General features: G+C 48.1%; 1 protein-coding gene across 1 annotated transcript in view; it reads right to left on the bottom strand.

Moving 5' to 3' along the window:
- cd99 (CD99 molecule (Xg blood group)) overlaps nt 1–15,421 on the bottom strand; it is a 71,126-nt gene that overhangs the window by 23,384 nt on the left and 32,321 nt on the right. The window contains exons 2-4 of the mRNA XM_033023351.1: nt 7,277–7,339; nt 4,396–4,425; nt 1,368–1,424 (exon numbers count right to left, since the gene is read on the bottom strand). Coding sequence (XP_032879242.1) covers nt 1,368–1,424; nt 4,396–4,425; nt 7,277–7,339 — 150 coding nt within the window. The remainder of the gene's footprint in view (nt 1–1,367; nt 1,425–4,395; nt 4,426–7,276; nt 7,340–15,421) is intronic.

Here is a 15,421-nt window from a genome sequence, read left to right as displayed (position 1 = left end):
GAGAGGGGTCAGAGATGATCTTGCCTGGCCCTTGCAGTGTACAGTTCATCAATGGAGGGAAGATTGCAGCCAATAATCTTCTCTGCTGATCGGATGATTCGCTGCAGCCTCCAGGTGTCGTGCTTGGTGTCTGAGCCAAACCAGGCCATGATGGAGAAGGTGAGGACAGACTCTACGATGGCCGTGTAGGATTGGACCATTATTGCCTGTGGGAGATTGTGCTTCCTCAGCTGCCGCAGGAAGTACATCCTCTGTTGTGCCTTTATAGAGTATAACGGGATAAAAGTATAGAGGGATATGGGCCAAGCGCGGGCAGGGTGGACTGGTGTTGATGGGGCATCTTGGCTGACATGGACAAGTTGGGCCTGTTTCCCTGCCGTATGAATCTAGGCGTAGATGTAAGATCACTTACCATGTATCTATACACTGTTAAAGGGCTCGATTGTAATCATGCATTGTCTTTCGCTGACTGGTCAGCACGCAGCAACAGCTGTTCACTGTACCTCGGGCAGCCCACTTGACTATAAACTAAGCTGCACTAAGCTGCACTATTATCTAAATGGTGGCCGACTAGGAAAAGGGGAGATGCAGCGAGACCTGGGTGTCATGGTACACCAGTCATTGAAAGTGGGCATGCAGGTGCAGCAGGCAGTGAAGAAAGCGAATGGTATGTTAGCTTTCATAGCAAAAGGATTTGAGTATAGGAGCAGGGAGGTTCTACTGCAGTTGTACAGGGTCTTGGTGAGATCACACCTGGAGTATTGCGTACAGTTTTGGTCTCCAAATCTGAGGAAGGACATTATTGCCATAGAGGGAGTGCAGAGAAGGTTCACCAGACTGATTCCTGGGATGTCAGGACTGTCTTATGAAGAAAGACTGGATAGACTTGGTTTATACTCTCTAGAATTTAGGAGATTGAGAGGGGATCTTATAGAAACATACAAAATTCTTAAGGGGTTGGACAGGCTAGATGCAGGAAGATTGCTCCCGATGTTGGGGAAGTCCAGGACAAGGGGTCACAGCTTAAGGATAAGGGGGAAATCCTTTAAAACCGAGATGAGAAGAACTTTTTTCACAGAGAGAGTGGTGAATCTCTGGAACTCTCTGCCACAGAGGGTAGTCGAGGCCAGTTCATTGGCTATATTTAAGAGGGAGTTAGATGTGGCCCTTGTGGCTAAGGGGATCAGAGGGTATGGAGAGAAGGCAGGTACGGGATACTGAGTTGGATGATCAGCCATGATCATATTGAATGGCGGTGCAGGCTCGAAGGGCCGAATGGCCTACTCCTGCACCTAATTTCTATGTTTCTATGTTTCTATATGAGGATACAAATTGTTAACAAAATGCAGGAGAGAGGTGCAACGTACCATCATCCTCTGTGTTCTTTGGTTTTGCGGGCATGTCGGCATCATTGAAATCTAAAGCTGCACATAGAAGAAGAGAAGGACAACACATGAAGATCACCTTGCATGCTGAAAGGGCCATCTAACCAACGCTGTCAATAAACACAGGAGCCAGCATGGTGGCGCAGCGGTAGAGTTGCTGCCTTACAGCACCAGAGACCCAGGTTCGATCCAAACTACGGGTGCTTGTCAGTGCGTTCAGGGCCGGTGCTAGGAATTGCGGGGCCCAATTTGAAAACTGATGGCGGGGCCCCTACTCTAGAAAAGTAAAAATTTATGTATGTTTATATTTCGTGTAGTTTCGGGAATTTTAAGGCAAGCTGGTTGGTGATTGGATGCAACCCCCTTAGAGACAGCGTTTGATTGGCCGCCAAATAAATTTGTCAAATCTGTAACAAAAATCGCTGGTCGGTGCGAACTCAGTGGACTATCTGGTTGTATCTCCAAACTAATCTGGTTGTATCTCCAAACTAATCTGGTTGTATCTCCAAACTAATCTGGTTGTATCAACCAGACTATCTGGTGGTATCTCCAAACTAAACAGTATAACATGCAGGTACATTCATTTAAAATTAAATTCAGTGATTATTTCACATGATTTCTCACTGTGTAAAGCTCAATATCTGACCAATTTCTGTTTAACACGTTTGGTCTGCCGTGAGCATTTTTCGTTGCATCTCGTTGCATCTCCCCTTTTTCTAATCGGCCACAATTCAGATAATAGTCTACTTTCCTGTTTTTGCCACCAAAGTGGATAACCTCACATTTATCCACATTATACTGCATCTCCCATGCATTTGCCCACTCACCCAGCCTATCCAAGTCACCTTGCAGCCTCCTAGTTTAGAGGGGTTTAAACGGTTTAGAGATGTTTAGAGGGCTTCAGATGGGTTCAGGTATGTTTACAATTGTTTAGAGGGGAATAGAGGGAAATAGGGGGGCTAGAGGAGTTTTAGAGGTGTTCAGAGGGTCCCAGAGGGGTTTAGAGACGTTATAAGCCCCCCGTGAGAAATTGTATTTCTCTGAAATTGAAGATAGACATAAAGCTGGAGTAACTCTGCAGGACAGGCAGCGCAGCGACTTTAGAGAGAAGATCCTTCTTCAGACTAAACTGAACTCTCGTCGGTGAGATTAGTTGTGATTGTCTGAAGAAAGGTCTCGACCAGAAACGCAACCCTCTCCCCAGAGCCCTTGTGCGTCCCGTTGAGCCACCTTCAACTTCAGAGCCAAACAAAAAACACAGAGTGCTGGAGGAACTCAGCGGGCCAGGCGACTGCCTCACCCGCTGGGTTTCTCCAGCATTTTTGTCTACCGCAAAACGTCAATGATTCCGGGAATGCCGAGGCGACAGTGTGAGAGAGCTAGAGAGAGACGAGATGGGGAGCGGGAGAGGGAGAGAGGGAGGGAGAGAGCAAAACACAAAGAGACACAACGTGGGTCGGTAGGTGAATGACTAACCTGCACACCAGGAAGAAGCCCCTTCTCGCGCTCCGGGGCCCTCACTCATGATGGTGAGTTTAAAGAAATTCTCAACGTGTCATCGAACTACATTACATCTACATGTAATTGTGTTTTAAACAAGTATTAATGACGCCGCGTGAATTTTATTCAAAGGAACACAACGTTATTAATACTTGTTCAAAACACAATAACATTTACTGAGGAAGGCGGATGGATGCATTGATGACATGATTGTATAACAACGAGTTAAGTACTTGCTGATAAGAAGTGCTAACAGTACTAGTTAACACATCGTTTGTGTCTGATGGCCGTGCAGCGGTTGTTATACACAAAGATCCTATAGTGGAGCTCTGCTAGAAGATCTTTGGTTATACATGTTCGTTTAAAAAAAAAATCCAGATGGCGAATTAAAAAAAACTTTAGTTAACAAAGAGAATTCGTATTTCCATACGAAGTACGGAACATTAGTGCGGGGCCCCCCTAGGCGCGGGGCCCAATTGGGAGCAATCGGTCAAATCGGCTTAAAACCGGCCCTGAGTGCGTTCTCCACCTGACCCGCGTGGGTTTTCTCCGAGATCTTCGGTTTCCTCCCATGCTCCAAAAGGCGTACAGGTTTGTAAGTTAATTGGCTTGGCAAATGTAAAAATTGGCCCTCGTTTGTGTAGGATCGTGTTGATGTGCGGGGATCGCTGGTCGGCGCGGACACGGTGGGTTGAAGGCGCTGTATCTCTAAATTAAACTAAGCAAAGGCTGAAGACGGTGAGGGTCAAAGGTTCGCAGGACGACAGGATGGAGGTGACCATATTGGCCAAAGGTGGGCAAATGGGACTAGCTTAGATGGGACATCATGATCGGTGTGGGCCGAAGGGCCTGTTGACGTGCGACCAATAACAAATGTGACTTTTCTAACTTTACACAAAAGATTCTTTCAAAACTTGGAATCCTATCTGAACCAAAACCAAAGGGAAAGCTTTTCCAATTAACTAGGTGGCATTTTACAAGGTTTACAAGGTTAATTTCCAGGATGGCGGGACTGTCATATGCTGAGAGAATGGAGCAGCTGGGCTTGTACACTCTGGAGTTTAGAAGGATGAGAGGGCATCTCATTGAAACATATAAGATTGTTAAGGGCTTGGACACGCTAGAGGCAGGAAACATGTTCCCGATGTTGGGGGAGTCCAGAAGCAGGGGCCACAGTTTAAGAATAAGGAGTAAGCCATTTAGAACGGAGACGAGGAAACACTTTTTCTCACAGCGAGTTGTGAGTCTGTGGAATTCTCTGCCTCAGAGGGCGGTGGAGGCAGGTTCTCTGGATGCTTTCAAGAGAGAGCTAGATAGGGCTCTTAAAATTAGCGGAGTCAGGGGATATGGGGAGAAGGCAGGAACGGGGTACTGATTGTGGATGATCAGCCATGATCACATTAAATGGCGGTGCTGGCTCGAAAGGCCAAATGGCCTACTCCTGCACCTATTGTCTATTGTCTGTTGTCTATTTCTTAATTTTTACCATGCAAAAGACACAAGTACTTACATGTTTCAGGTATTGCAGGGGGTTTTGCGGCTGTAAGAGAAAGTAAACTGTAATTAAAATGGGAATGTAACCATGTCGAACACGGTATTTGTGCTATTGCCTTTATCATGTCTAGGTATCTGCACACTGTGGACGGCTCGATTGTAATCATGTATTGTCTTTCCGCAGACTGGTTAGCACGCAACAAAAGCTTTTCACTGTACCTCGGTCCACGTGACAATAAACTAAACACAAATAAATATGTTCGCAAGTTAATCAATAGCATGCACACATATAAACGCACAGGTTTGTACAAGTACTTCCATCACACACACTCTGGAAGTCAGGCTAAATGAAGAGTATGGCAGGAATTTAGCTCCGTCTAGTTTAGGCTCAGGCTGGTGGCTTAGCGGTAGAGTTGCTAGCTCACAGCGCCAAAGACCCAGCTTCGATCCTGATGGCGGGTGCTCTCTGTACGGAGTTTGTACGCTCTCCCCGTGACCATGTGGGTTTTCCCCGGGTGCTCTGGTTTCCTCCCATGTCACAAAGCCTGAGAGGCTGGTTGGTTAGATTAGATTAGATTAGATTAGATAGCCTTTATTGTCATTCAGACCGAAGTCTGAACGAAATTGAAGCAGTCATATATACAATACAATACAATAAAAAACAACAATAAACACATATTAACATCCACCACAGTGAGTCCACCCAACATCTCCTCACTGTGATGGAGGCAAAAGTCTTAGGTCTCCAGTCTCTTCCCTTCTCTTCTCCCTCTGCGCTGAGGCGATACCCCCCGGGCGATGTTACAACTGTCCCGCGGCTCAAACACCGCGGCCAGGGGTGGTCGAAGCTGCCGCCCACCAGTCCTGCTGACGCAGCCGCTGGGCCGCGGCCGAACCCCGGACTCAGGCCACCGCCGCCAGAACACCGTCCCAGCCACCGGAGCACCGTTCCAGCCCCGAGCCGGATCGCCCTCACGTGAGTGCCGTTACCGTCTCAGCCTCGCGCCAGGCCGCCCCGACTGGGCGCCGCTACTCCCTCGGGCTGGGCCGCCCCAACATGGGCACCGCTCCTCCCTCGGGCTGGGCCACCCCGACTGGGCGCCGCTCCTCCCTCGGGCTGGGAACGCCGTACCTCCACGAGCTCGTCCACTCCGACGGGAGCACCGTTCCTTCCTCGGGCCAGGCCGCCCTCCCGGGAGCGTCACAGCCCCTCACGGAAGCCCTGTTCCAGCCCCGAGCCGGGCCGTCCTCACGGGAGCGAGCTCAGGGCGAGTCCTGGTGGGCTCTGCCTCCTGAGCCTCGAGGTCGCCAGCTCCGCCATTAGGCCTCAGCGCAGACGGAGGCAGAGAAGGGGAATACGACAAAAAAGTCGCATTCCCCCGCAGGGAGAGACAGCAAGCCCCGTTTCAACCCCCCCCCCCCCCCCAAAACACAAACTAAAAACCAAAACTAGACTAACCAAAACGAAAATAAACAACACAAAAAACACAAAACAAACAGGACTGCCGGAGAGCCGCTGCAGCCAGAGCCGCGCCGCCAATTAGCTTTGGTAAAATTGTAAATTGGCCCTGGTGCGTGGCTCGTGTACGATGTGATCGGCTGGTCGGCACGGACTCGGTGGGCCGAAGGGCCTATTTCCATGCTGTATTTTTTTTAGAAATCCAGCATGGAACCAGGCCCTTCATCCCACCGAGTCTGTGCTGACCAGCGGCCACCTGCACACTTGTTCTACCAGACGCGCCAGGAACAATTTCACTGAAGCCAATTAGCCGAATCCGGAACTCCCGTACAAACAGCGGCTGTAGTCGGGATTGAACCCGGATCCCTGGCACTAACGAGGCAGCACGGCACTGAAGGCCCCAGACCAAGTGTTGGTAAATATGACACAAAATGCTGGAGTAACTCAGCGGGACAGGCAGCATCTCTGGAGAGAAGGAATGGGCGACTGAAGATCCAGTCTGAAGAAGGGTCTCGACCTGAAACGTCGCCCGTTCCTTCTCCCCGGAGATGCTGCCTGTCCCGCTGAGATACTCCAGCATTTTGTGCCTATATTCGGTGTGAACAAGCATCTGCAATTTTGTTCAGCTTGGGGATACAGCGCGGAAACAGGCCCTTCAACCCACCAGGTCCGTGCCGACCAGCGGTCCCGCACACTATCACTACCCTACACACACTAGAGATATTACATTATACCAAGCCGATTAACCTACAAACCTGCATGTCTTTGGAGTGTGGGAGGAAACCAAAGATAATAGACAACAGACAATAGCTGCAGGAGTAGGCCATTCGGCCCTTCGAGCCAGCACCGCCATTCAATGTGATCATGGCTGATCATCCACAATCAGTACCCCGTTCCTGCCTTCTCCCCATATCACCTGACTCCGCTATTTTTAAGAGCCCTATCTAGCTCTCTCTTGAAAGCATCCAGAGAACCTGCCTCCACCGCCCTCAGAAGCAGAGAATTCCACAGACTCACCACTCACTGTGAGAAAAAGTGTTTCCTCGTCTCCGTTCTAAATGGCTTACTCATTATTCTTAAACTGTGGCCCCTGGTTCTGGACTCCCCCAACATCATGAACATGTTACACAAAATTGCTGGGGAAACTCAGCGGGTGCAGCAGCAACTATGGAGCAAAGGAAATAGGCGACGTTTCGGGCCGTTTCGGCCCGAAACGTCGCCTATTTCCTTCGCTCCATAGATGCTGCTGCACCCGCTGAGTTTCCCCAGCAATTTTGTGTACCTTCGATATTCCAGCATCTGCAGTTCCCTTTTGAACACCAAACATCATGAACATGTTCCCTGCCTCTAGCGTGTCCAAACCCTTAACAATCTTATATGTAAGGCAGCAACTCTACTGCTGCGCCATCATGCCAATATTAATAGAGTGACTACTTACGTGGTTTTAGAGTTGGTAGATCATCTCTGGTCGCGTCTTCAAGGTTGAAACCACCATCCTCTCCTGGATGGTAAAATAGGACGATTTAAATCAATTTCCACAAACCATATGTTCATATAAAACACTCAATAAACCCAACACAACAGCCATCTTTTCGCAGAACATCTGCGCTAAGACCGCCTAGGCCTACACAAGCTCCCGGTTGCTACCCACTTTTACTCCCCCTCCCATTCCCACACTGACCTTTCTGTCCTGGGCCTGCTCCATTGTCAGAGTGAGGCCCAGCGCAAATTGGAGGAAGAGCACCTCATATTTCGCTTGGGCAGTTTACAACCCAATGGTATGAACATTGACTTCTCTAACTTCAAGTAGCCCTCCCTTTCCCTCCCTCTCTCCGTCCCTCCCCAACCCTAGTTCTCCGACTAGTTTCACTGTCCCCCCCCCCCCCTGATTAATTGCACTATTTCTATGCCTCCCTTTCACCTTTCCCATAGTCAACAATGATCCATTCTACATTACCATCATCGTCTGCTTCGATTTGTCATTTTCACACCTTGCCCTTCCATATCTCTAGTTTCCCTCACCGCTAACACTCAGGCTAAGTAGGGTCCCGACCCGAAACGTCACCCATTCCTTCTCTCCGGAGATGAGAAAGTGGGAGAATACAGAATGAGTGTGAATGGATGATTGGTGCGGAATCGGTGGGCCAAAGGGCCTGTTTCCTTGTATTTTCTGTCTAAACTGAAAGTAAGCATGCAGGTACAGCAGGCAGTGATGAAAGCGAATGGCATGTTGCCCTTCATAACACGAGGAGTTGGGGCAATTTACCGATGCCATTTAACCACCAACCCTGCACATCTTTGGGATGTGGGAAGAAACTGGAGCACCCAGAGAAAACCCACGCGGTCACGGGGAGAACATGCAAACTCCACACAGACAGCACTCCAGCTCAGGATTGAACCCGGATCTCTGGCGCAATGGGACAGCATCTCCAGCAGCTGCACGACTGCGATGGCCTGAAATGTCACTGCACAAGAAGGATCTCGACCCAGAACGGCACCCATTCCTTCTCTCCGGAGATGCTACATGTCCCGCTGAGGTACTCCAGCATTTGTTGTCTATCTGCGGTGTAAACCAGCATCTGCAGTTCATTCCTACATATTTATTATTTTATTTTTATTTTTTTAATAATCATTTTGTTAGCGGCAGATACATGTCATATTATAAACGTTTCATGTATATCATTCCTACATTACTAATATTATCAATTGATATTAACTCTGCTTCTAGTATTTCTTTTTTACATAGATAGAAAATAAGAAAGACAAATTAAAAAAGAAAAAAGCATAATGAAGAAGAATGGAATAATTTACTAAAAATACAACTTTGGAGATAAGTTCGTAAATTATAAAGTATAACTTTTCATCTGATCCTTAATTCGAGTTTCAGTCAGGTTCACGTGCCGAGCCAGTCTGCCCCTTCAAGTAGTCAATGAATGGAGACCATATTCTGATATAAAGTTCTTGTTTGTATTCCTACATATACTTGTAGATACCACAGATGCGGGTTTGCACAAAAAGACACAGAATGCTGGAGTAACTCAGCGGGTCAGGCAGCATCTCTGTGTAACATGCATAGGTGACATGTAGAAAACAAACTGCAGATGCTGGTTTTGCACCAAATTGTCACTCCTGAAGGGTCTCAACGCGAAAAGTCACCCATTCCTTCTCTCCAGAGATGCTGCTCCAGTTACTCCAGCATTTGGGAGCCTATCTTGTGGTAGGATGATTCAGTTGTTGTTATCGGACAACTGAACCATCCCACCACAACCAGAGAGCAGTGCTACCCTACAAGCTACCTCTTTGGTGACCCTCGGACTAATTCTCTGGATGCTTTCAAGAGAGAGCTAGATAGGGCTCTTAAAGATAGCGGAGTCAGTGGATATGGGGAGAAGGCAGGAACGGGGTACTGATTGTGGATGATCAGCCGTGATCACAGTGAATGGCGGTGCTGGCTCGAAGGGCCGAATGGCCTACTCCTGCACCTATTGTCTCGACCTGAAACAATAGAGCTGAGGAAAGACATTCTTGCCATAGAGGGAGTACAGAGAAGGTTCACCAGACTTATTCCTGGGATGTCAGCACTTTCATATGAAGAAAGACTGGATAGACTTGGTTTGTACTCGCTAGAATTTAGAAGATTGAGGGGGGATCTTATAGAAACGTACAAAATTCTTAAGGGGTTGGACAGGCTAGATGCAGGAAGATTGTTCCCGATGTTGGGGAAGTCCAGAACAAGGGGTCACAGTTTAAGGATAAGGGGGAAGTCTTTTAGGACTGAGATGAGAAAAACATTTTTCACACAGAGAGTGGTGAATCTCTGGAATTCTCTGCCACAGAAGGTAGTTGACGCCAGTTCATTGGCTATATTTAAGAGGGAGTTAGATGTGGCCCTTGTGGCTAAAGGGATCAGGGGGTATGGAGAGAAGGCAGGTACAGGATACTGAGTTGGATGATCAGCCATGATCATATTGAATGGCGGTGCAGGCTCGAAGGGCCGAATGGCCTACTCCTGCACCTATTTTCCATGTTTCTATGAAACGTCACCCATTCCTTCTATCCAGAGATGCTGCCTGTCCCACTGAGTTACTCCGGCATTTTGTATCTATCTTCAGTGCTGTCTGAGTCCACGACTCTATGGCTCAAAGTCGACAGATCATTTCTCTCTTGCATTTGTTCCCTATCCATCAGGCAGGGAAAGGGATACATCAAGGACATCGCAACCGACAAAGCTGTTTACAATCGCATTTTTCAAGGTGATCCGTCATTGTGTTCCTCGTTTAGATCTCGGATCCAGTTGAAAGGGAGGACATTCATGTGGCATTCCTAAGATAGGAGCAATCTCTGGATGACAATTGTGAGCCAATTTTGATAAGCACCGCAAAGCACACAAGCAATTTAGTTTACTTTAGTTTCCAGATACAGCGTGGAAGCAGGCCATTCGGCCCACCAAGTCCACGCCGACAATCGATCCCCGCACGCTACCACTATGTAGGGGGCGCTCCTCTGTGTGCAGCCATGTCAGCAGCGCGTCCGTTTTTTCAACTTTTTTTTATTTTTTAGTATATTTTAAAGTGTGTATTTTGTGTTCCTTCGTGTGTTTTGTGTGGGGGTGGTGTGGGGGGGGTGAGGGGGCAACCGCTTCGGTCGCCTCCTCCACGGAGAGGCGACTTTTTCCAGGTCGCCTCCCCCGTGGCCTAACATCAAGGATCGACGCGGCCTTTCCCGGAGACGCGCCCGGGGCTTCAGCGGCGGGCGCAGCGTGGACTCTCGGCGTGGAGCGGGTGAGCCCTCGCTGGAGGGGAGCGCTCCGTTTCGCTGGCCCGGGGCAGCCGGCAGCCTGAAGTCGCAGCCTGAAGTCTGCAGAGCTCTAGCTGGTGCGGCGTCTACAGCCTGGGATCTCACGTTGGGGACCCGGGGGAAGAAGAAGCCATCACTGCCGGCCCGCGGCCAACTTCTACCGCGGGGCCGGCATGGACTTACCATCGCCCCTGGAGGGGAGCTTCGACCGCTGGCCCTGCAGTCTACGGTGCTTCTGGCTGCGGCGGGGACTTTAAATCTCGACCGCCGGCCTGCGGCCTACACCATCTTAAAGCCGTGGTCTCCGGTGAGGAAGAGCCGATCCTAGACTGACTGGACTCGGGTCCTGTACACGGGGGGGAAATGGAGGAGGACTGGCCAAATTTTTGTGCCTTCCACCACAGTGATGAATGCTGTGGTGGATGTTTATGTTACAGTTTTATTGTGTGTTCTTTATTATTGTACTGCTGCTGACAACCCAAATTTCCACCAACCCTGGTTGTGTGGCAATAAATTATATCTATCTATCTATCTATCTATCTATCCTACACACTAGGGACAATTTACAATTTTTACCGATGCCAAATGGACTAACCTACAAACCTGTGTCTTTGGAGTGTGGGGCCAAACCGGAGCACCCGCGGAAAGCCCACTCGGTCACAGGGAGGACGTGCAAACTCCGTACAGACAGCGCCAGAGTTAGGATTGAACCAGTGTCTCTGGTGCTGTAGAGCAGCAACTCTACCGTTATGCCACCGTGCTGACCCAACGAGAACCTAGTGTCATGAAATACAATTGGAGGTTAAATGCCTTCGGTAAAATTGTAATTTGTCCTTGGTGTGGAGGATAGTGCTAGTATATGGGGGTGATCAATGGTCGCCATGGACTCGATGGACTAAAGGGCCTGTTTCCGTGCCTTATATGCAAAGTCTAAAGTCTAAGGTGCAATAGACATAGAAACATAGAAAATAGGTGCAGGAGTAGGCCATTCGGCCCTTCGAGCCTGCACCGCCATTCAATATGATCATGGCTGATCATCCAACTCAGTATCCTGTACCTGCCTTCTCTCCATACCCCCTGATCCCTTTAGCCACAAGGGCCACATCTAACTCCCTCTTAAATATAGCCAATGAACTGGCCTCAACTACCTTCTGTGGCAGAGAATTCCAGAGATTCACCACTCTCTGCGTGAAAAATGTTTTTCTCATCTCGGTCCTAAAAGATTTTCCCCTTATCCTTAAACTGTGACCCCTTGTTCTGGACTTCCCCAACATCGGGAACAATCTTCCTGCATCTAGCTTGTCCAACCCCTTAAGAATTTTGTAAGTTTCTATAAGATCCCCCCTCAATCTTCTAAATTCTAGTGAGTACAAACCGAGTCTATCCAGTCTTTCTTCATATGCATTTCACCCGATCTTTCAATGTACAAAACATCGTCAAAGCAAACTTCTCTCTTTGATTAAACAAAATGTTGGTAGAGCTACTGCCTCACAGCGCCAGAGACCCGGGTTCGATCCTGACCACGGGTGCTGTCTGTACGGAGTTTGTTCGTTCTCCCCGTGACCTGCGTGGGTTTTCTCCGAGATCTTCGGTTTCCTCCCACACTCCAAAGATGTACAGGTTTGTCGGTTAATTGGCTTGGTGTAAATGTAAAATTGTCCCTAGTGTGTGTAGGATAGTTTTAGTGTGCGGGGATTGTTGGTCGGTGTGGACTCGGTGGGCCGGAAGGCCTGTTTCCGCGCCTTATCTCTAAACTAAACTAAACTCAACTGCCACAAAAGGCTGTGGATGCCAAGTCAGTGGTTATATATAAAGGTAGAGATACATAGATTCCTCATTAGTACGGGTGTCAGGCGTTATGAGGAGAAGGCAGGAGAATGTGGTTAAGAGGGAGAGATAGTTAAGAGGGAGAGATAGATCAGCCATGATTGAATGGCGGAGTAGACTTGATGGGCCAAAAGGCCTAATTCTGCTCCTATCGCCTATGGTCTTATGATAACATGAACAGTACAGCAGAAGAACAGGCCATTCGTCCCACAACATCTCTGCCAGACCTGATGCCAAGGCCACCTCTTGTCTGCCTGCACCTAAAGGGCCCGTCTCACGATGTGAGTTCACCTAAGTAAAAAAAAAAAATCAAACTCTTGTTACCTCATCACGAGTATTTATTCACTCTTGGAAATTTTTCACACGTTTGAAAAATCTTCACGAGTTTCCGCATTTCCCGAGTACCTGCCGTTAGCGTTACGAGCCGCTACGAGACATCCACGAGCTCTGACGTACCCGCTAAGTACATTCTATGTACTTACCACGAGTTTGATTTTTTTTTTTAAACTTGGGAGAGCTCTTGGGTGAGCTGACATCATGGGACCGGCCCTTAATGCACATCGAGAGAGTACAGAGAAGACTGATTCCTGGGATGTCAGGACTTTCATATGAAGAAAGATTGGATAGACTCGGCTTGTACTCGCTAGAATTTAGAAAATTGAGGGGGAATCTTATAGAAACTTACAAAATTCTTAAGGGGTTGGACAGGCTAGATGCAGGAAGATAGTTCCCGATGTTGGGGAAGTCCAGAACAAGGGGTCACAGTTTAAGGATAAGGGGGCAGTCTTTTAGGACTGAGATGAGAAAATCATTTTTTACACAGAGAGTGGTGAATCTGTGGAATTCTCTGCCACAGAAGGTAGTTGAGGCCAGTTCATTGGCTATATTTAAGAGGGAGTTAGATGTGGCCCTTGTGGCTAAAGGGATCAGGGGGTATGGAGAGAAGGCAGGTACAGGATACTGAGTTGGATGATCAGCCATGATCATATTGAATGGCGGTGCAGTCTCGAAGGGTCGAATGGCCTACTCCTGCACCTATTTTCTATGTTTCTATGTTTCTATCCCTCCATACCTTGCATATCCATATGCCTATCCAAATTATGTTCTTACATTCGACTATTGTATCTGCCTCCACCACCATCCCTGGTGGCAGCTGAGTGGCAAATGATTCTATCACTTATGATCTTATGAAATTTTTAAAAAGCCCCAACGATTGACAAAACTATAAGGCTCCTAACGCACTTTCCGTGCATTTCCAATCAGGCATTCGAGAGCAGCATGCACAAAGCCCATTGTAGCCAGTTCCTGAGCTTTCGAACGACGTGCAAATTTAATCTGGAATATCTAATCAGACATGGCAAAAAAGTGTAGCAAATGATTTACATGGCAGGAGAAGTCATGAGGAAAAGTGTATCAATTGCAAGACTTGCTGATTTTGAAAAGTCATGTTGAAAATGTGTGGAGATTAAAACCTTCTTTACGTGTGGGTGCAGATGCGAAACATTCACAAACGAGAAATTAATGTGCACATCTGCACACTCTTAGCTTATTCATGTCAGAACATGCTTGGTTGTTTATCTCTTCGCTAAAGCATAAAGGGTGACCAGACTTTAAATGTACATCGATAATTGTAGCGTTTATTGTTGCGAATACAGCTCCCATTGCTTTGTTCAGTCTACTTACTGTAGGAGTTAACATTGCCCTTCAAATACATTATAACACCTTTAGACTTTACTTTAGACTAATGGCCCTGTCCCACGGTACCAGTTCATTCCAAGAGCTCTCCCGGGTTTGCCCCGATTCGAACTCGGAGATTTACGGTAATGGCCGCTCGTCGGTACTCGGGGCTCTCGTGGACATTTTTCAACATGTTGAAAAATCTTCACGAGTCTTCCCGTGCTTACCTGCCGTTAGCGAGTCTTCCCGAGTACCTGCCGTTAGCGTTACGAGCCGTTAAGAGACGTCCCCGAGCTCCGACGTACCCGCTACGTTCATTCTCCGTGCTTACCATTTTTTTTTAAACTCGGGAGAGCTCTTGGAATGAACTCGTACCGTGGGACAGGGCCATTAGAGTCATAGAGTGATACAGTGTGGAAACAGGCCCTTCGGCCCAACTTGCCCACACCGGCCAACATGTCCCAGCTACATTAGTCCCACCTGCCCACATTTGGTCCATATCCCTCCAAACCTGTCCTATCCATGTACCTGTCTAACTGTTTCTTAAATGTTGGGATAGTCCCTGCCTCAACTACCTCCTCTGGCAGCTTGTTCCATACACCCACCACCCTTTGTGTGAAAAAGTTACCCCTCCGGTTCCTATTAAATCTTTTCCCCTTCAGAAATACAGCGTGGAAACCGGTCCTTGGGCCTTGCGAGTCCGTGCCGACCAGTGATCACACTCGCACTATCCTACAAACTAGGGACAATTGACATGTTACAGAAGCCAATTGACGTACAAACTTGTACGTTTTCGGAGTGTGGGAGTAAACCTGGAGACCGTGACCTCTAACAATTCCCCCAGAGAGAACGTTAGCATTATTTACCCACTAGGAACATCAAAAAAGCTATGACGATGATGATGGTGGTGATTCAATATCCCTCAATGCCCCCCAGAACACTCCATGTTGAAGCCGCTGTACGTTTAACTACTCCAGCACTGTGGCCTTGTGTATTAACCGGCATGTGCAGCTCCTTGCTTTGACATAGGTACACAGATGCACTGGGAATGGAGAGATATGGATCAGGTGCAGACAGATGAGTTCAGTTTAACTTGACTCTCACGTTTGGCACAGATATTGTGGGTTTAAGGGCCTGGTCCTCCGCTGTTCATATGAATGGTGGTGCTGGCTCGAAGGGCTGATTGGCCTACTCCTGCACCTATTTTTCTATGTTTTAAAAATGGCACTGGCCACCACCGATTGGTAGAAAACTTGCAGCATCTTGAAAGAGCACAGCCTCC

Source organism: Amblyraja radiata, chromosome 6 (assembly GCF_010909765.2).
Source record: "Amblyraja radiata isolate CabotCenter1 chromosome 6, sAmbRad1.1.pri, whole genome shotgun sequence".
Taxonomy (NCBI): Eukaryota; Metazoa; Chordata; class Chondrichthyes; order Rajiformes; family Rajidae; genus Amblyraja; species Amblyraja radiata.
This window is presented reverse-complemented; position numbering and strand designations above follow the sequence as displayed.